We start from the raw sequence: 20,273 nt of genomic DNA, 5'->3' as shown, positions 1-20,273 counted from the left end.
CTAGCGGCAGTAGTGAGTCTCGTGCGCTCCTGAGCTCCAAGGCCCTCGTGAGTCTGGTGTCGTACTGCAGCGCGCGCCGGCAGACATGCTGAAGGTGCTGCAGGTGTGTGTCCGCCGCCGGCTGTGCGCGCGCGTCTGTTCGGCGGTCGGGGCGCGCGGGCTCAGTCGCGGCTTCGCGGGCAGACTGAGCCGGACCGGAGACCGAGACTGCACCGTGGACCCGAACCTGGAGGAGCAGTTCGTGTTCGTGGATTGTTCAGGTGAGCAGAGACAGCAGAGTATTCTGTGAACAGCGGTGCTGCAGCCTCTATCGATTCTAAAACGGGAGGTTTTACCTGAAATATACACATTCTATACATAAATAAACCACAATAATAATATTCAGCAGTTTATGTCTTCATTCAAGTGAAGTCTTGAACATCAACAGGGTTTGTGTTGCACAGACAAAGAAAATTAAGAGTATAATAATTGCATTTCTGAGTATTTCTTTACTCAAATCATGTCCTATGTGACGTAGAAAATACAGTGGGCAGGTCACTCTGCTGCATTCTGAAGCATCCACTGGCAGAGAAATAGATCCATGTAGTTTTGGGGGAAATGTTTCTCCGTGTTCATGATCAGGTCAGCATTGAAGAGCAAACGCTCTGGTGACCTGCTGTTCCAAAAGCATCCCTCTCTCAATTATATTTCTCAGCTGTTCCCGCCCATGGAGGCGGGACTACAGGTCTGACATGGAGACGGGTACTTCTGCTTTTATTTAAAGATATTATACAGAATATACTATAAATGCACTACAAGGAGCAACAACATAACAATCAGAAATGTTGATTAGCTAAGTATTTGGGTTCTCTCTTTAGGTCCAGAGGAGGACCCCCATCAAGAGGAGAAGGAGCTCCTCCGTCAGCTCCGCGTCTCCTCCACTGCTACAGAATCCACTCCTGAAGGAGCAGTCTCCCCTCAGAAGCAGCTCAGGTCTTTGGAGCTGCAGCTGCAGGCGCTGAGGAGCGGGGCCCGGCAGAACGTGGGGCCAGAATCGCTCATCCAGTTCCAGGACAAGGACTTCCCTCTGGAGGAGAGCATCCTCTCTGCAGACTCCAAAAAGAAGAAGAAGAAGAAGAAAGGGGTGGAAGGGAAAGGTGGGCACAAGGTTTTTGGAAGCCCTGATGTGGAGGAGCCCATCAGCGACACCTGTTGCTCGGGCTGCGGCGCCTTGATGCACTGCACAGCTGCAGATGTCCCTGGATACCTGCCCAGCGAGAAATACAAGGCGCTGCTGATGGACGGCCAGCTGGGCGGAGCCATCTGTCAACGCTGCCACCTGCTGACCCACCACCATAAGGCGCTGAACCTGCAGCTCACCAGAGAGCAGTACCGGGAGGTGGTTCAGCAGATCCGGCCTCACAGGGCTCTCGTGCTGCTCATCGTGGACCTCCTGGACCTGCCCGACTCGATCGTGCCCGACCTGCCGGGCCTGGTAGGCGCCAACAAGCACATCGTCGTGCTCGGCAACAAGATCGACCTGCTGCCAGGTGACTCGCCAAACTACCTCCAGAGACTGAAGCGGCAGCTCTCCGGTTACTGCCAGCAAGCCGGCTTTGGGAGTCAGGTGACGGACATCCACCTGATCAGCGCCAAGACCGGCTATGGGGTGGAGGCCCTGATCTCCAGCCTGCAGAGATCCTGGAAGTACAAAGGAGACGTGTACCTGGTAGGCAGTGCCAACGCCGGGAAGTCCACTCTTTTCAACACGCTGCTGGAGTCGGACTACTGCAAGTCCAGAGCCTCAGACGTCATTCACAAAGCCACCATCTCCCCGTGGCCCGGTCAGAGCCCGCCCTGCTCAAGTGCATTTACATTCCAGTTGTTAAGCACTGTCATCACGTGGCTGCTTTCTCCTCCTGTGGTGTGTTCAGGGACCACTCTGAACCTGCTGAAGTTTCCCATCATCAACCCAACGCCGTACAGGATGTTCAGGCGGCAGAAGCGCTTGAAGGAGGCGGAGCAGCAGATGGAGAACGAGCTAACCCCACTCGAGCTGAAGAGGCTGCAGCACTTGAGCCGGCAGGGGTACCTAGTGGGTAAGATGTCTGGGTGTGGCAGGGACGGGATGTGTGGGGGTCCCCGCTGAAAACCTGTCTGCCTGTTCAGGTCGAGTGGGGCGGACTTTCCGATCCGATGGACCCAAAAGAGACGAGATTGAGTTTGATCCAGACAGTTTGGCGTTTGGAGAAGACGAGGAGCCGGCAGAGACAAGTGAGCTGTGATTGGACAGATGAGGAGTGATGTCACTGATTCCAAATGTGGACCATAAATTAAAAAAAATGTAAAAATCTAAACTTCCTCCCCCTGACAGCTGTGCACCAGTCACATGACGAGCTCAGTTACAACGAGCTGAAGGACGCCCACTGGCTGTACGACACGCCGGGGATCATCAAAGAACACGATGTGAGATTCTCAGTTTGTCAAAGCTCATATTCCCAAAGAACATGTGAACTCACCTGGAAGAAGCCACACCCACTTACAGTTTTAGTTCGGGGCTTAATGTCAGATGATGTTGATATGTTGAACTGCATATGAGAACTGGATTGAATGGCCCCCTCCCCCACACGTTCCATATAGGAAGTACCCGCTTGCTCCACGAAGCCAAAATCCCATAGACGTCTACAGAGCGTGTGGCGTTGCATGGCGTGCAGGCGCTACCCGCCCTAACCCTCGTACTGACCCTCGCCAACCCCCTTTTTTCCCCTGCCCTCCCCCTGCTTCAAGCCCCCCAGTCTTCCCCTCTCCTCTGGTCAGAGCTGCATGTGACAGAATCATGAAAAAACACTTTTTAAATGGCAACTGTTCTGTTGGTTTCATCTCCATAGCAACCACTTTATGTGTTGGTCACCTGGGGATGAAGAACAGGTCTGTGTAACGTAGAATTGGCAAACGGAAGTTTTAGAATTTCCTCAGCAACCAAGGTGTTTTGGTGACCACACCCACATGCCTAATATGGTCATACTGTATGTTTTATCATTTTGTTCAGCTTGAGATTCATGTTTTACATTTTTACAATATTCTGGGGGGAAATGTGCCAGCAGTAAATGACACTTGGACGTAAAATGGCTCCCAAGCCATTCATCTTGTGGCCATCCCATAATAATGTCAAAACATCCTTTGGATATCCCCAAAATTCGTGTTTGGGGTTTGTTAGTAGATTTTGGAGAGAGAGAAAAATTGAGCCCCATGAGAGATTTTGGCATCTTTTTTTGGGGGTTTTGTTTCTCCTGCTGTGATGTCATAATTTCCACTATTTCAAAGATAATGTTTTCCATGGGTGATGTCACACTCATTCGGTCCAGTTCGCATATTCAGTTGGGGGTTCAGACCAAGCCCTCACTTCCCGTCCAGATTTAAAACAAGCACTGAATATTGCAGTTCCCCAAATGACCACCGGGGGCTGGTTTCAATGGGAGCAAATGACTCCCATGTATGACCAAAAAAAAAAAAACAACAAATCTGTGGTTTAGTTTAGATGGTAATAGTTTTATTTTCCGTACCACTTTTTTCTTATGGATCTCATTGGACCTGGTGTTGGGGTGGATTGGCATGACTCAATAGGACTGACTGGTCTTTTCCCGCCCCATCACCATTTGACTACTGTGTAGTAAATAACTTCTGCTTCTTCCTCTGGTTCCAAACCGGATCTCTGAAATCGACCCCAGATCCTCCAGCTGCTGCAGGAGAAGGAAGTCCAGCTGGTGGTTCCGACTCGGGCCGTGGTCCCGAGGACCTTCGTGTTGCAGCCCGGCATGTCTCTTTTTGTGGGAGCTTTGTTCAGGATAGACTTCCTGCAGGTCAGAAATGTTTGAATGTTTTCTGCTCTGTTAGAAACATCTTCACATCTGATCCCAAATAACCAGGAAGCAGGATTCCTTTGATCTTTGGTCAACCCTTCACTGATGGATCCTGTTCCTGCAGGGGGAGAAGTCCTGCTGGTTTTCCATCATGGCTTCCAATTTGGTTCCAGTCCACGTCACCAGTCTAGATAAAGCTGACAGCATTTATGAGAAACATGCAGGACACGTCCTGCTGGGGGTGAGTCATGTTAGCTTAACGCACAGCGCCACCTTCAGGTGCTGTAAGCCCTCTCTGTATGTGCTGCGTTCAGGTTCCAACAGGGGGGTCAGAGCGGATGAAAGCGTTTCCAGCGCTCGTTCATCAGGATTTCTCCGTAGAGGGTGGAGGTTACCTGGAAGCTGCCGTGGACGTCAAACTGTCCTCAGCAGGTGAGAACGTCAGAGAACCTGTTGGTGAAGAGTTTTCCAGGGTTTTCCAAAAAATAAGAGTTATGAAAGCACCCAGCGGCGTCGGATGAGGCACAGGTGCTACCCCCGGATCCGTTTTTATGCTCCCTCACTGTCGCTTCACGCTACTGGCAGCCAAAACTTGTTTAGGCTAAAAATACTGTTTTTGCTCTAAATCATAAAGATGCTAGTATTGTGAAAGTGCTAGCGTTGCATTTAGCACCATGAACAATCTCAGAAAGATACATTACTCCATCATCTCAACCTGGTGTGTCCCTTCTGGGGTCACAGGGCTGCCGGAGCCCGTCCTGGCTGCTCTTGGGCAAAGGCAGGGTACGCCCTGGACAGGATGCACACAACCAATCACACAGGCTCACCTAGAGACACTTAAGAGTAGACAAGGAATGGACTGTGGGAGGAAGCCGGAGACCCCACAGAAAACCCACATATGCAGAGTGGCACGTGAGAAATTCATGGAAAAACAAACTTTTCAAAATGATGGTTTTTCTCTTGGTTTGACTTCCTTCAGAGATCTTCAATGCGTGTTTTGCTTTCTGTAGTCGATTCTGAAAAATGTTTTTGGGCCCCATGACAGACGGACAGATCCATAACGGTGTCCTTCAGATGCCTTGGTTATGAATCAACAGGTCTAGGTCATCTGCACCAGTTTGTTCAGAGTTCTGCTAATAGTTGTCACCTGTGCAGGTTGGGTGGCTGTGACGGCGGTGGAGGGACAGCAGCTGCAGCTCAGGGTTCACGGGCCGCCGGGCGCTGGTCTCGGTCTGCGGACGCCACCGCTGCTCCCTCATGTTGTGAATCTGAAGGGGGAACGGATCCGAAAATCGCCCACCTACAAAACCATAAAGGTTTCGGGACTTCTGACCAGCGGACTGTCAGCCACAGGTGCTGAGCGGCTGCAGGTGAAGAAAAAGAAGTGACCCCAGGCACCTGCAGGAGGGTGTAGCTCCGCCTCCAACACCTGACAAATGTGAGCAGCAGCTGCTCTGATTAGTGGAATGTTTTTAAGTTCATGAGATTTTGTAGATGAATTTATTGGTACATTTTGCTGTCAGTCTGATTAAAGACGTCTGGAATGAAAGGATTTGTCAAACTTTATTGAGAAAGCAGTCAGAGATGGAGAGCTGCAGAATAAAGCTGTTAGTTTGAAGTGAAGAAAAGTCTTTCCGCTTCATCAAAACCATGAAGCAGTTTCACGAACAAGCCTGGGGGGGAGGGGGGTATTGCACTGAAATATTTACACACCTGAAACATTGGGGCCAGAATCTAGACTTGTTCACTTGACAGTCTGGAGAGGTTCAGCTGCAACCTTCAGACCACACAGCTGATTGTCAAAGGCACTAAAGGTCAAACAGCATCCGGTTCCCATGGAAACACGTGAAAGACCCACAAACTGCTGGATGAAATGAATTTTTAGGGCATGGTTACCAGGGTAACAACAGCTGATGTGATGTAGTGTTGCAGGCGTGGTGAGACCTGCAGGACTGGTTAAAACCTGAGAGTTTCTGCTTGAACTGATCTTGATTTGATGCTGAGAAACCAGAAGTCCTCCTCTGGTCTTTTGGCTGCAGCAGACTGGATCAGTTCATGAGCTGAGCTGAAAACTGGTTCTTGATCAGAAGAATTGATTCCTGATCGTGAATTGGAATTGACGTCTTCAGTTTCTACTAAAGAGCCTTAATACATAGACTACAGTGAAGCAGCCGCAAGCCTCGAAGGTGAAAATCATTTGAACAAAGGGAATTGTCTTCAGTTGATCGGCCAATCCGTTTCCGTGGAAACCTCTCACTTCTGAGTGCTGGCGGCCCCATCCATATAGTAGACATTGACGAGGTGGCGGTTCAGGTGGCGCCTGTACTCCCCCTCTTGCATGAAGGTGCGGTCACAGAAGATGCACAGGTGGCTCTTGAGCTCTGCTGGCGTTGGAACCTCTTCTGTGGGCGTTTCAGGGTCGTTGGTCATCTTGCCTAATCTGGCGCCAGCCCCGTTGAGGCCAGAGTCGTCACTTCCCTCTGACGCGCTGTCACTGATGTCACTTCCTGCCTCCTGGCAGCTGTGGATGCCCTCATCATCCTCAGCATCAGCAGGTCTGCTGCGCTGGCCTGGAAGCAGTGGAGGCAGCGTGGGTTTGACAAAGGTTGGAGGGTGCTGGTCTTCAGCCCGACTGGCAGCTGGTTCTCCTGGAGTGGCGCTGCAAGAATCTGCGCATTCTTCAGTGGAGGATCCTGCAGGACTGTCTCTTGTGGGCTGAGTGGACGTCTCTGGAGCCTCTGAGGATGGGACTGGGTCGGCTATCTGACGCTCTGTTGGAGCTTTCTTGCTGGACTTTCTAGTCTTGGCAGCCAGAGTTCTAATGGATCTGTCGGTTGGGCTGGACTCTGCCTGTTGAGGAGACTTGGTCGGCAGCTTTTCAGCGGCAGGAGCTTTCAAACGTCTGGTCTTGGAGGACCTTTGGGAAAGATCCAGAGCTTCAGCTGCTCTTCTCTTGGTGGGTTTGACCTTGACCACCTTTGGTTTGGATTTTTTTGCAGGAGTCGTGGGTTTCTCTGTGGCTTCCTTGATATGATCTGGTTTCTTCTCAGACTTCCTGGATCCACACTTCCTGGGTTTAGAGCTGTCCCTTCTCTGAGGTACCTTCTCCTTGTCAGGCCTGACCTTTTGGTCCTTAACATGTGCTTCTTGTGACATTTGCTGTTGACAGGCTTCCCCTGCTCTGTGTTTCTCAGGCGGGGGTTCCTCTGCTTGGTCCTGGTCCGTCTTTTTCACTGCTTGCACCTTCTTGACTCGTTTCTTCACCTTGTTGTCTGTTGTCACAGGCGTAGTCTCTCCCTCAGGAACCTTCTTCTGTCTCATTGAGATCTTTTTCTCCTGCTCTTTCACTTTCTGTGGTTTCTCTTCCTCAGACATGAGTCTAGGTTTCTTTGCAGACTTGTCGGTAGTTTCGGTCCCTCCTGGTGGGTTGGTCCTGCTGCTCTTCTTGATGGACAGATTTATGGGGCTGGAGTGGTCGTCCTCGTCCTCCATGTCCTCCTCAAAGCTGGACGAACCATCGGACTTGCTTGCTTTAGAGTTCTCCTCTGCACCGTCAGTACTGGGCTTCTTGATGCGCAGTTTGACTTTGGAGACGTCCAGCTCCACGCTGCAGCCCGAGTGTCTGGACTTGATGTGGTACTGTAGGTTGCACTTCTTGGAGGCGGCGTACTTGCAGAGCGGGCAGAGGAACTGCCGAGGGTTCAGGTGAAGCTCCACGTGCTTCTTGAAGTTGCTGCGGTCAGCCGTCTTGTACTCGCAGTAGGGGCAGGACAGCGGTTTGGGGCCGTTGTGCACCTGGCGGGCGTGCCGGGTCACTTCGTGCTGGTTAGCTGCCAGGTAGGGGCAACTCTCGCACTTGAAGGGACGCTCACCTGTAAACAGGAAGGAGAGAGGACTTCAGCTGTGGAGATGACAGGCAGACACAGAGAGTTCATGCAGCCAGCTGGTGGGTCAGACTCAGGTGTTCACGCCCATTTCTGATACCTCAATGAGCTGTTGATTTATTGTCTTAGTACTTATCAAAATTGTCCTGGTTTGATCTGGTCCGTTTCATTCCTTCAGACCCAACTGATGGTCACATCGGATCCACCTTGTTTTCCTGAAACAGGATCCGAAGTCCAATTGGAAGTGATGGATTTCTCAAACTAATTCTGCCTCAGCATGTTCTACTGGTAATTTTTATATTCTGACGGTTCTGCTGCTCCTGGATGGATCCGTGCATATCTTTCACAATAAAAGCTCTCAGAACTAAAACTCTTAATTTGGCGTTAAATTTAAACAGTTTTTGCTCATCCTTGGTTCTGTCAGAGGGACTGAAGCGGGATTTAGGAGGTTAGGATGTTCTGTTCACACAAGAGTTTTCACACTGGTGTGTTCAGGAGGATCAGCCGGATGGGACACTCACACAGCAACACAACAACTTAACACAACACCACAAGCAGTTTGTCAGGTTACCGTGTTAATCCCAGCGGACAGCTTCAGGACAGAGAGAGAGATGATTGAGGTGAGTCAAAGGAACACAACTGTTGCACACCCTCAACACACAAACAGGCCAAACTCTTGACTGCCACGCACGAGGGACCGAGTGGACCCTGAATCTGTCTGCAGGTGTGTGTGTGTGTGTTTGTGTGTGAAGAACCCCTTTTCATTGTGTCATGTATGGATTATCTTGGGCTCACATTGCATCCTGTCCACCTGCGGTGCCTCTGCTGGAGTCTTTACGTAACTTGAAAAGAGCGAGAGGCACTCAGCACCCAGTCTGCTCCGACACTCCAAATCCGTTTCATTGGCTTCAAATTTTGGCCAGACGCCGGGGCAAATGTAACGTGTAAAGTGCATCCGGTACATTTTTCAAACTAAGACCTATTTTCCGCTGTTCTTTTCCAGTGACACAGGGTCACAAAGTGTGTGGTAGAGCGTCATATCCGTCAGTTAACACCATGGATGACGAGAGGCTGATCGCAGAACCACCCCATCCTTTATGACACTGCTCATCCGTTTTATAAGGATAACGACAAAAAGGACAGAGCCTGGGCTGCAGCAGGACTGGGTTTAGCCAATGTTAGTCATCTGACGTAGTCTGACACGCACGATTGGTTGGTCAACGCTCCTGCTGGCAGATGTTCATGGAGAATCCACTGGAGCTCTGTGACAATGACAGCTGCACTGCAGTACCAAGTAGTGGTGGGCGGGTCAATCTGAGTATCAATACCAAGTAATGTAACTAGTGTGATGAGAGCGATACTCTCGATACTTTGGTTGAAGTTTTTCTTTAATACATACAGTGAAGAGTGTGAATTTACTTGCGGAGTGTGTGCAAGTGTCTGTCTGTCTGTAGTGTTGCCAGATTGGGCGAAAAACCGCCAGATTTGAGCAGAAAACTGTCAATGTCTGCGTAAACAGCTCACGCCTTGCCCCTCCCCTCCCTGCTTCACTGGGCATCAGAGCCACATATTTGCACTGATGGCAGGACTGTTTGTTGTCTTTGAAGAAACCCTGATTGGTGCTTGATGATGACAGTATGCCAGGAGGTCAGTAACCACACCGCCCTCAGCAACACGCACTCAAGCAACCACTTTCAGACGTCTGCAGACTCCTGATCAATCACACACCTGAGTGAGTCCTCATGTGTCGGGTCAGGTGTGTCTTCTGTGAGCTGGAGTAGTCGCAGTATACACACTGGAATGGACGGACGCCTGCATGACAGAAAAAACAGCTCATCACATGCTCCTCACCTGCAGACACTGACCAATGACAGGGGAGAACACTGGGGTGAGGGACAGAATGAACAGGGTGACAGATGGGTGGGGGACAGGTGGCGTTCCTGCCTGTGTGCGTGCGGATATGCTGGATGTAGTTGCTCTTGCGGTCGGAGAAGTAGGAGCACTGGCTGCAGGTGTGCAGCTTGCTGGGGAAGTGGTTCCTCAGGTGTTTCCTCCAGTGGTACTGGCTGACGGTCGTGTACGTGCACAGAGTGCACTTGAACACCCTGTAGACACACAGCACACCTGCATTCAGCCTGGGGTCCGCTGTTCCCCCGTCTGCTGACCTCACCCTGTGACATCCTCTCACCTGTGGTCCTCCCCCTCCTTGCTGTGGTGCTTCAGGTGAGCCATGTAATGGTCTAACCGGTTGGTGTTGTAGCCACACCGCTCACACTTGAATAAGCCTTTTTTCTCGTTCCCTGTTGAGGCCGCTTCTCCGCCATTCTCTGCCTCCTCACTGGACCTGGCAGGAGTCGCCTCAGACGTCTCTGCCTCCTTGGCCGTGATTTTGCTCCGCCCCTCTACCTGGTTGACCACCAACATCTTGCTGATGCTGTGCGAGCTCAGGTGCTCCACGAATTGCTGCTTGTTCTGAGCCTGGAAGCGACACGGTTTGCAGCAGAACGGCTTCTTCTTGTTCAGGCCGTCAACGTTCGGGGGCGTGTCTTTGTCACCGGCGCCCTCTTTTGGTGTGTTGGCGGAGGGGCGAGGCTGGGACTGGCTCGCAGCTCCAAGGTCGCCCCCGGCGACACCCTCGTTACGTGGGGACTCGGGGTAGTTAATGACACAAATGTCTAGGTGGTTCTGGTTGTCGTAGCTGTACCTGTTCAGAGACACAGGTGAGTTACAGGCATGTAACCACAGCCATCGCACTAACTAATGGATACTAAACTGATGTTTATCTAAAAATTTTTTTTTGCATTTTTCCAGGTATAAAAATTTTTTTAGTTTGTTTTTAATGCAAGAAATTATATATGTTTTGTTTAGTTTATTTCACTACTTAAACAACAGATCAATAACATATGGATGCATTAACTTATATATAATGCCCAGTTGATTCAGTATTTTGGTAGTGACGACCAGTGCCACCAACTGCTCCGCCCACATCCGTGCAACGTCTCACCTGATCACGCTCTCATCCTCACTGTCAGAGTAGCTGCATCCCACAGTCTTTAGTTCCATCATCTCCTTTTCATCCGCCACGCTGTCATCTCCTCCTGCACCGCACTCCGCCGCCACATTGGCCAGCATCACCAGCTGCGGAGCGGGCAGCATGTTCTTGGGCATGCTCCCCAGCCCCGGCCTGTCCTCCACCGTGGACGCCTCCACAGGAAACATCCCCACCGACAGGGCCGCCATGTCCAGGTCAGGCGTCAATCTGCAGAGACGTCAGTGTTCTGAATCCTACTGTCAAATTTCAAACTTGTGAATCGCACTGGGACCCTGAAACATCTGAAGGGATTATGGAGCTCCAGAGTTTTATATCTGTGATACAACTAGAGTTCAAAGAACGCACAATAATAGATGGAAATCATGTTAAGAAGTAAACGCACAAACTAAGAACAAGTGTTAATCTTTCACTGCATTCAAGTCCCACTCAGATCATCTTATGTGTTTTCAGTGGTCTTTTTTTTTAAATCAGGGTTATGCAGTTTTTAGCCTAAATAAAAAAAAAACCTTGTCATTTTCTAGAGACATAGTTTCTGCAGAACAGCAGGAGTTGATTAGAAAATCACCTCTGAGTTGTGGCTTGTTGCTATGGAGAAAGTCTGCCCGTACTTCCCTTCATCCGTCTGTTTACACTCTTTCCCACTAGCTTACAGCCCCTCACACTAGAGCCCTGCGCGGGACTATTTTCTTCATCCCGCTCCCGCCCGCCGAATTTCTGACCAATCCCGCCCGCTCCCGCAACGTATGCGTTACACTCCCGCCCGCACCCGCAAAACTCTGAGAATTTATTCCCGCACAGTAATAGAGATGCATTGATTTTGTATCGTCTCCCGTCCCGCAGGAAATAAAACACATATTTGTATTGATATTATTAAAGAGATTCATGGCCCTCCTCCAGCCTCATCTTTTCATGCATTCCTCTTTTGTGTAATGTGTAACTTAATTATTAAATATATTTTCACTAATCCTGTTGTTCACTGAAGGTCACACGTTCCCAGATGCTTTTGCCATAGGGGAAAGTGGGTGCTCCTCGGCTCAGGGAGGTTCAGATAGAGCAGGGGTCGGGAACCTTTTTGGCCAAGAGAGCCATAAACGCCACATATTTTTAAATGTAATTTCAAAAGAGCCATACAATAATGTAGTGTCCCTTTCCCACACTGAGACTTAACCTCTCTTAAGGTTCTTCATTCTGGTTACTGTAGACCGCAACGAACGCCGTACAATTAATTTAGCAACTCCTGAATCTCTCCCGCCGAGACGAGAGCACTTCTCCCAACTTTATATTCGCTCACTGTTCAGTCAGCCCTCCCATTTCCCTTATTCGGCCCATAGCTGAACCCCATTGGTCCAAACTACCTAACAACCGCCTGAGCGACAGAACTGAGAGCCAATCAGATCTCTGCTTGATGCGTTTAATGAACTCCAGAAATTTTAACGCGGCCCAACCACCCAGTCCAAGTCAGTAAGCAACGATATGTTTAAAACTAAATATACAAATGAATGTGTGCATTTGATGTAATTTCAACATTTTTAAAGTACAATAAGTCTGTGGATTCTTTTTAATAACATTGTTATGCTGTTGCTAATAAATGATGAGTATTTCTCATGGTAGTTCTGCTGATGGTCTAGTCTGGTTGATACGTGGTGAGTTTCTGCTTCATACTGGCCGTGCCCCCCCACCCTCTGCTTTCTTCCTCTAACATCCCGTCCCCGCAACTGTGCGCTCTTCCTCAGAGACGGGAGCGCGCAGTTTTAGGCACGGCAATTCACAGGTTTCCGGCTGGTACAAACTCTGTGAAATAATAGATAATAGTAACTGATAGTGCTGGCGTAGATTTTGTTCTCCAAGCACCGCTACTACTGCGCGCCTCTGGCATTCCATCGCGCCAGACATGGACTGTTCTAATGAAAAAAAAAAAGTATAATTAAAGATGTGTCTGCGAGCCACATGTGACCATCAAAAGAGCCATATATGGCTCGCGAACCATAGGTTCCCGACCCCTGAGATAGAGTGATGTTTAGCTTTTCTGGTTCTGATGGTTTTGGAGGAGGTTCTGCCTTCGGTTAAAAATGATCCTCCCGTGTGTGTGTGTGTGTACGCGCGCCGACAGACGGCCTGAAGCGCGCTGAACCAGCTGGTAAAGATGCAGGTCAAAGTCATTTGAATTTATGGAGGAAAAAAAACCATTGTAATAGTTCAACAGAGCTGAAAATCTATGAATTAATTTTCCTGATGGAAAAATACTTTTTTTTTTAGCTTCAGCCTTTTCCAGTTTTTCCTGTTTTGCGCCTCAGTGGGGCATCGGCAGGCAGATCTGAACACCATGCATGTCTAACGATTAACCTCGTTTGAGGTTCTTTTCTGCTTCATCAATCGACACCATGTCCCTGCCAGGCAACCGGTCCTTCCTTATCCCGCGCAGTGTTGCCAGATAGAGTCACAGCTCTTTCATCCTTGTGCTGCGCTGGAGCGCCCCGACTATCGTGTCATCGCTCCATGCAGCGATCAGACCATAACTTTAGCTGGTAGCTCCGCCCATATGTGACCGCGGTATCAGGCTTTAAAGAACACAATTTCTAAGAGGCTGGGCGTTGCACGCCCCCAACAACAGGTTAGATAACAGAGGCCATTAGGCGTCTCTACCTGGTGCGTTCACGGAGCTTCAGTACATAAGACTCCAACAGCCACACAGCCTAACGTGGTCCGTTATTATATATTCATGAGATATTCATGGCAACACTGATCCCGCTGGGGTTTTTTTGCCGCCCGCTCCCGCCCGCAGCACAATTCAAACCGCCCAATCCCGCGTTGGTTCCCGCGGGACCCGGCGGGAACCAATCCGAATGCAGCCCTCTACCTCACACCCTCAAGCTAACATTAATGGCGCAAAAGAATTAGTTGGAGCTATCCTCTTTAGATCCAGATGTCAGCTCAGACCAGGGAAACAAAGACGTTCATGGATGTATTTGTCTGACAGTGGATGATCAGAATGGAGCGGAGCAGGGAGCGCGTGGCCCGCTGTAGTGGCATCTATGTCACAACTACAAGTTTGTCAATCAGCATTTTTTTCCTGCTCCTTAAGTCACTGCTAAATTTAAGTTGGTGTTGTGAGGCACTGAAAGCTAGCAGAAGAAAGTACACAAAGGGATCATGGGAAGTGGGGGCAGGCTTTCTCCGTGCCAACAGTCCATCCACAGCCTGCTGCTCTGCAGAAACCATTTCCTAAAAAACATCACAGGGTTTTTGTTTTTTGGGTGGGAAGCGGGGCAAACGGCTCACACCGTGGTTCTCTGGAGTCTCAAAGAGGCAGAAATGTCTTTGAAACTCTTTCAAACAGAAACATGGCCTCCATTTACAGCTTAGTAGTGAGTGTGTTTGTTTTATTTTCCCTTACAAAAGGGCAGGGCATTTCTGTCCATCGTTGTCCCTTTATATTGAGAAGGTAAAAAGTAAAGAAACTTTTCAGTTTGACTGAAAATATAAGCAGTTGGGGAGCGTTTCCATGTGACGGCGGCCATTTTGAAGCAGCACCACTGCTCGGTCGACAGCGCCTCAGAGTGGAAACACACATGCGTGGCTTTCTATCTCAGCGGGCCCTTGCCACATTCCGCCGCATATGACTCGGTTCTTGGCCTCAAACTCGCCGCCTCACATCCACAGCAGACCGAATATAACACTCAGTCACTTTAAAGTTCTGACAGGTGGATTTGACGAACACAAACATCCAAATGATCTTACGACTATGGTCCGTACGAATATAGGAGGAAATGCGCACACACACTTGATGTGACGTCACAGCAGCAGCGAACAGAAGACAACAAAGTGACTAACAAGTTAAAAAAAACAACAGCCCGTTTTTCTGGGAGGTTCTGTTCTATGCATATCGTGGTCCATTTTATCTTGGTTCTGAAAGTGGAGGAGTTTGTCTGCTCGAGTGTGTGTGAGGGGGATTGAAAAGAGAGTTGAGGCTGCCGCGGAGCAGGAACTACTTTTCCCAAAAACTTTGCTGAGAGACAGACTACGCCCGACGGATCGGCTAAGACCCGACTAAAAGTGATCCAGATGTTCTGGTTAAGGCATCGGAGGAAAAAAAGGACGCAGCCGAGCGCAGATCCCAGCGAGCACATCACGCTGCCCACACTTTCACTGGTTTCACAACTTAGTCCGCGGAGGAGTACAACTCGGATCAAACACCAGAATGTGACCTCGTAGGGGGGGGGGCGGTTTTGGACCGTTGAGACTTGAGTACGGAAAGTTTTAAGTGTTTTCGTGGGTGCGGCGCGGCTGGGGGCTACGAAGTGTTAGCCATGGTGCTGATCAGGACCACGGCTAACCCCGGACAGCGCCTCCTCCCAATCCGCCTCGTCGCCTCCATTTTCCCAACTGCCAGCAACTTTGCAGCTCCCCTCGCGCCGTAAAAAGTCCTGCTGGCGCGCGCTCCCCGACCCGAACAGACCCACAAACTCACCAAGGGCTCACTTTCGAACCTGTCCCGAACTTTATCCAGGCTCCGAAGTCCTTTTTCTCTTCGACGAAGTGCTGAACGATAAAAGTGTTCAGAAGTTTCCGCACATTCCTACACAGTCACGCACGACAGTGACGTCAGCGCGTCGACCCGCGAGGATGTGTTTTCTCTCCCCAGCTATTTCTTGTGTTGAACTGCGAAATCACGCAGAAACCCCGCAATCGCGAGCATTATGGCGACCACGCGCCTCACACAGTTCTTGTGTTGTGATCCATCTTTCCTGGCAGGACTTTTTTAGAGTGGGTGACTCGTTTGGCCCACTCTAGCTCGGATATCTCCTGAAAAGGTTCTGCTGGTCTAAACTAAAACTGGACCAAACTTCCGGTCCTCAGTTATGACATCCCTGTTTCAATTTGACCACTATGATTGCGCAATCACTAAATAATGGCATTTTGGGAATTTGACCTGTATCTTTTTCTAAAATGCATCTTATGGAGCTCTGTGATCCCTTAGCAAAAAGTAGTACACTTACATTTTATTTTATTAAGTAACCTATACTTCAGTACGTGTAGTGTAGGAAGTGTAGCCTACTAACTGAATACTTCTTCAGACTAAATTAGAACATTTTAGATTTACAATATAAAAAGCAAACTTAAAAGTAATATTGGTTCACATTGAATGATTCGATTTGGTTTTAGTCTCTGACTTAAAACCAGCCAGAACTTCCAGCAGTGAGACTCAGACAGAAATTCCTGCCACTGAACAGTGAAGTTTTCCAGATTCTTGGATTTCTTCCAGATCATCAAGTGGAAATGAAATATGTGTCCAAACAAACAAGTAAACTAGAATGAATGTCAAATCCATTCACGTTAGTTTCCTAAAGTTCACCACTGATGTTTTTCCACATCCAAAGAATCCAAAGAGAACATTCTTAGAACATTCTAGACACTGGATGGTCACATGACTTTATTCAAAGTCTGTCCACACATTGGACTGGAATGATGGACTGATCAGTTTTTTGCTGTGATGCACTTGGTTGTTTTTACGTTATGGTAAAATAAACCTACCGTGTCTCAATCTAAATGGTATTTTCCAAAATTGATATTATTATTTCATTTTAAGACGATTTTTAATGAAATAGGTCATTTTGATTAACAGCTTGCCTCAGACTGATGGATCTGATTGTATTGTAGGAATATAGATTGATTCATTGTTTTAGTTGATTAATCTTTACACCTCTTCTTTTCGTACATTTAAAAAGACTACTTTTTGCTAAGGGATTGGTGTGCGTGAGAGTTCCCATTGGGTCTACTGTTTGAGTACAGCAGATCCAGATCCTGATCCAGATCCTTTACCTGGAGTGCACAGCTAAGATTGATTGGTTTTGTGAAGTTGGATATGAAAGAAAGAAGAAACTTTGAGAGGAGATTGTGTTCACTCCTCAGGAGGAACACAAATGAAGTCAGACGTTGATGTCAGTGCAAAAATAAACCCTGAAATTGATGATGAAAAGCATGCTTACAAAATGCCTTTACGAACTGTATAACATTGAATAATTAGATGTTTTTCACCCAAGTGAACCTTTGCATTATTGATATTTAAAGAAACAATTACACTTTCTTGGAGTGAGGTGATTTCTACTGAGACATGTAGGTGTTTTCAAAGGCCACCAGGGGGCGACATCAGCTGGATTCAAGGGATGCACTGGAAACTTGAAACAAAAACATCCTTCATATAACCTTTTTTCAAATCACCAAGTCAAATTTAAAAAACACTTTATTTGTCCACGACAAAATTCTCAGGAAAAAAGTTATGGAGTTGTTGTGTTGTGTTGTTCTTTTGTTTTCCAAAGACAAACCTTCACACCCACACAGATCCCTGGTACCCCACTGGATCAAATCGGGTAAAGAGCCCCCTTCTCAGCACTACAGAGAACACCACTAGCCCTTGTGCTATCCTAGGCACTTTGCCATTGGGAGTAAGGTCTTCTAGACCCACTAGACAGTGCGCTGAACTTTATTCTTCAATGATTTGTGATCTTCACTGGTGTCCATGGATTACATGAAATCTTTCCACCTTTATCCACCTTTGTCATGGTAGGGAGAACACGTCAATGGTCATCTTGACCCCATAGGATAGCACAAGGGCTAGAGAAGGCAACCGCTGCTGGGCATCTGAACCACCCAGGTTCCACATTCCCAGTCTCTGGACCACTGCCCAACATGACATTTATGACAAACACGTTCTCAAACATTGACTGTATATGAGAACTGGATTGAGTCAGTGTGACGTCACCCATAGAAAATGACTCACTTCCAGTTCCACCCAATCAAATCAAGTCACACTCTGTTCTTTAAATGTTGGACATGGGGGCCAGCAGAAACAACCTACTTATATTGAGAAATCTGATTGGCCACTTTTTAATTTAAATAACTTGCAATAAAGAAAAACTATAATGAAAAAATAAGATTATCAAGAACATTTATTAAAAAAACGGTAACAGAGCAAGAATGGTCCTTCTGACCAATAGAATGACTGAATTATGGCTGATTATTTCTCTATAAAAGACTGTAGGATGTTGGCCTCTTGGAACCAGCAGGTACTTCCTGTTTGGGACATGACCCCCTCATGTCCTCAGTCCAGTTTTCATATACAGTCAATGGTCTCAAATCATAAAAATCCTGCTGTAGAATGTGATTTGTATCAGTGTGAGAAACTGGTTTACTACGTTCAGATACAGTTTCCTCGTGGTAATCAACTTCATGCTTCCTTTTGTGATCTGGACACACTCACTGCTTCTTAGTTTCTCTCTGCACCAGGCTGTGCTTGCACAGCTTTTTAGTTCCAAACCAGCAGACCCACAGCTGCACACAGAGGTCAGATCACAGAATTTTCGGGAATTCTTCAGGAAAATGTTTTTTCTCCTGTAGGTTGTTGCCAGTCGGGTCTTCACAACGACACGCAACCTGTCTCATTGGAAACAAGCCGTTTAAACAACATTCTAGAGAGTCTGACAGCATACTTGTATGTGAATTTCTGCATCCTCTTGTTGCAACAGGAAGTAGAAACAGGACTACAGCTCCAAAATGAAAATGTAGCAGAAAAGGGAACTTGAACAGGAAGATATGTTTGAAAGGTTTCTGGAACTGAAGCAAGATCTGGAAGTGAGTCAGGAGCTGCAACAAGAACTGCCCATGAACTTAGCAACGAACAGAAACAACAATAATAAAGTTCATTTGTATAGCATCTTTCAAGATAAAAATCACAAAGTGCTTCACAGTAAAACACAATGAAACACAGAATATAAAAAGAATAATGAAAACGCAATTTTAAAAAGATAGATTTATAGCTGATTGTTAGAAAACACTGAGTCTTCAGATCTGAGGCTGAGAGGAAGGGAGTTCCAGAGGGATGGAGTCACTGCTGCAAAGGCTCTGTCACCTTTAGATTTTAACAGAGTTCTCTTAACAACCAGCAGACCCTGGTCACATGACCTCAGGGAGCTGCTGGGAGTGTACGGCTGCAAAAGGTCTTTTATATAGACCAGTGCTTGGCTATTAAGAGCCTTGTATGTTAAAACCAGGATTTTAAAATGCACTTGGAAACAGATGTGGAGCCAGTGCAGCTGGATTAATAACGGGATGACGTGTGAAAATTTAGATGATTTAGTTAAAAGCCTCGCAGCAGCGTTCTGAACAACCTGGAGCCGTTCTAAAGATTTTTTCCTTAAACATGTGAAGATGGAGGTGCTGTATTCGAGACGAGAAGATATAAAAGCGTGGATGAGCATCCCCATCTCAGAATAAGACACAATTACACTCAGTTTTGCAATCTTTTTAAGTTGATAAAAACAAAAATGAACAAGTGACCCGACATTAGAGTCGAGGGATAAAACCGAGTCTAGAGTCACCTGTGGTTCCTGACGGAGGGCTTGATAGAAGACGCAAGTGGACCGAGCCACTGGACTATCTGGAGGAGGCAACTCTCTGGATATTTGACAAAAACTGGAAATAGAGCTGGAACTGGAGAAGAGAAATAAAGGAGAAGTTCGAGTTGACCAAGAACCAGATCTACAGGTGGATTTAGGTCTAAAACCTGTTTTTGTTTGCAGAAATGTATCTGTTCACTGAAGCAAACATTCTTAATGTGCCAGTGAAAACAAAAGTAATAACAGTTAGCCATTTTTGCTTGTTTAGAAAGATTAACTTCATTTGTATTAATTTTTTGTTTGAGAAAGATGCTGGAGTAGGATTTCTTCCAAGTCACATTGAGATGTTTCAATCTTTCCGTTCTTATGTGAGAGAAACTCTTTTGTGCATGTGCATTCTCTGCAAACATGCCGTTTGACCAGAAACTGCAGATGAACTTTGTCCTGCAGGAAATCTTCATAAATGTCTGATTCCTGTTTTCCAAAGGGCCTTGTGGGTTTTATAGCAGAACTGAACATGTCCGGGTCCTTTCATGTTATCCAGGCAGATGTCACCTCAGAACCAGGCCAGTATCTGAGGTTCAGAGCGACATCCGTCTGGTTCAGCTCTCCTACTGATTAAGTTTTCCAGAGCAGGAAGGGTTCTCCCAGATAGCCCAGGTTCAGGAAGTGGATCAGCCACCAAAGATACTGGAATTTGCAAAGCAAATATTGTAACGTTGGAGGTTGTGAAACGTTTATGAGTCAATCAAACATTAACATATGCATTGCATGCCTTGTTTCTATTATTTGTATGTTCAAATATATATATATATATATATATATATATATATATATATATATATATATATATATATATATATATATATATATATATATAAACAGCACAGGTGATATCTGTGATGATTGAAATAATAAAATGTTAACTATTCACATATACTTTATATGTCAATGTATATAAAGCATGTATTTGGTATAAAAATATGCACTTTTAAGGGTCAGGGGTAGAATTGGAAAAAAGAGGAAGGTTTTCGTTTTCGTGCTACTTTTTAAACAAAGAAAGTTTTATTTTGATTTTTTTTAATTTGATTTGCTTTTTTTATTT

At 47.1% G+C, this 20,273-nt stretch overlaps 2 protein-coding genes across 2 annotated transcripts; one reads left to right on the top strand and one right to left on the bottom strand.

Moving 5' to 3' along the window:
* Positions 1-75: 75 nt before the first annotated feature.
* Positions 76-5,388, top strand: noa1 (nitric oxide associated 1). Its single transcript, XM_023959517.2, has 9 exons — positions 76-260; positions 858-1,823; positions 1,914-2,078; positions 2,149-2,253; positions 2,354-2,445; positions 3,708-3,839; positions 3,964-4,080; positions 4,154-4,271; positions 4,995-5,388. The coding sequence occupies exons 1-9, from the start codon at positions 86-88 to the stop codon at positions 5,225-5,227; spliced, it is 2,103 nt and encodes a 700-aa protein (XP_023815285.1). The 5' UTR covers positions 76-85; the 3' UTR covers positions 5,228-5,388.
* rest (RE1-silencing transcription factor) lies at positions 5,384-15,630 on the bottom strand. Its single transcript, XM_004086486.5, has 6 exons — positions 15,244-15,630; positions 10,728-10,982; positions 9,912-10,427; positions 9,668-9,828; positions 9,452-9,535; positions 5,384-7,711 (listed from the first exon to the last, which is right to left on the bottom strand). Exons 2-6 carry the CDS (start codon positions 10,961-10,963, stop codon positions 6,093-6,095), a joined length of 2,616 nt encoding a protein of 871 aa, XP_004086534.1. The 5' UTR covers positions 10,964-10,982; positions 15,244-15,630; the 3' UTR covers positions 5,384-6,092.
* Between the last annotated feature and the right edge of the window lie 4,643 nt (positions 15,631-20,273).

This window comes from Oryzias latipes, chromosome 10 (assembly GCF_053564925.1).
Source record: "Oryzias latipes strain Hd-rR chromosome 10, Olatipes_Hd-rR_3.1".
NCBI classification, from domain to species: Eukaryota; Metazoa; Chordata; class Actinopteri; order Beloniformes; family Adrianichthyidae; genus Oryzias; species Oryzias latipes.
Note: the sequence above shows the minus strand (reverse complement) of the source record. Positions and strands in the feature narration are given on the sequence as shown.

Excerpts from the sequence above, each read along its gene's own strand:
- rest (XM_004086486.5), bottom strand. The coding sequence starts at position 10,963 with ATGGCGGCCCTGTCGGTGGGGATGTTTCCTGTGGAGGCGTCCACGGTG. Across the intron at positions 9,829-9,911 it reads AAGGAGGGGGAGGACCACAG|GGTGTTCAAGTGCACTCTGT; the intron begins GTGAGAGGATGT and ends GTGTGTCTACAG. Across the intron at positions 9,536-9,667 it reads GCATATCCGCACGCACACAG|GCGTCCGTCCATTCCAGTGT; the intron begins GCAGGAACGCCA and ends TCTGTCATGCAG.
- noa1 (XM_023959517.2), top strand. The coding sequence starts at position 86 with ATGCTGAAGGTGCTGCAGGTGTGTGTCCGCCGCCGGCTGTGCGCGCGC. Across the intron at positions 2,254-2,353 it reads CGAGGAGCCGGCAGAGACAA|CTGTGCACCAGTCACATGAC; the intron begins GTGAGCTGTGAT and ends TCCCCCTGACAG. Across the intron at positions 3,840-3,963 it reads TCAGGATAGACTTCCTGCAG|GGGGAGAAGTCCTGCTGGTT; the intron begins GTCAGAAATGTT and ends CTGTTCCTGCAG.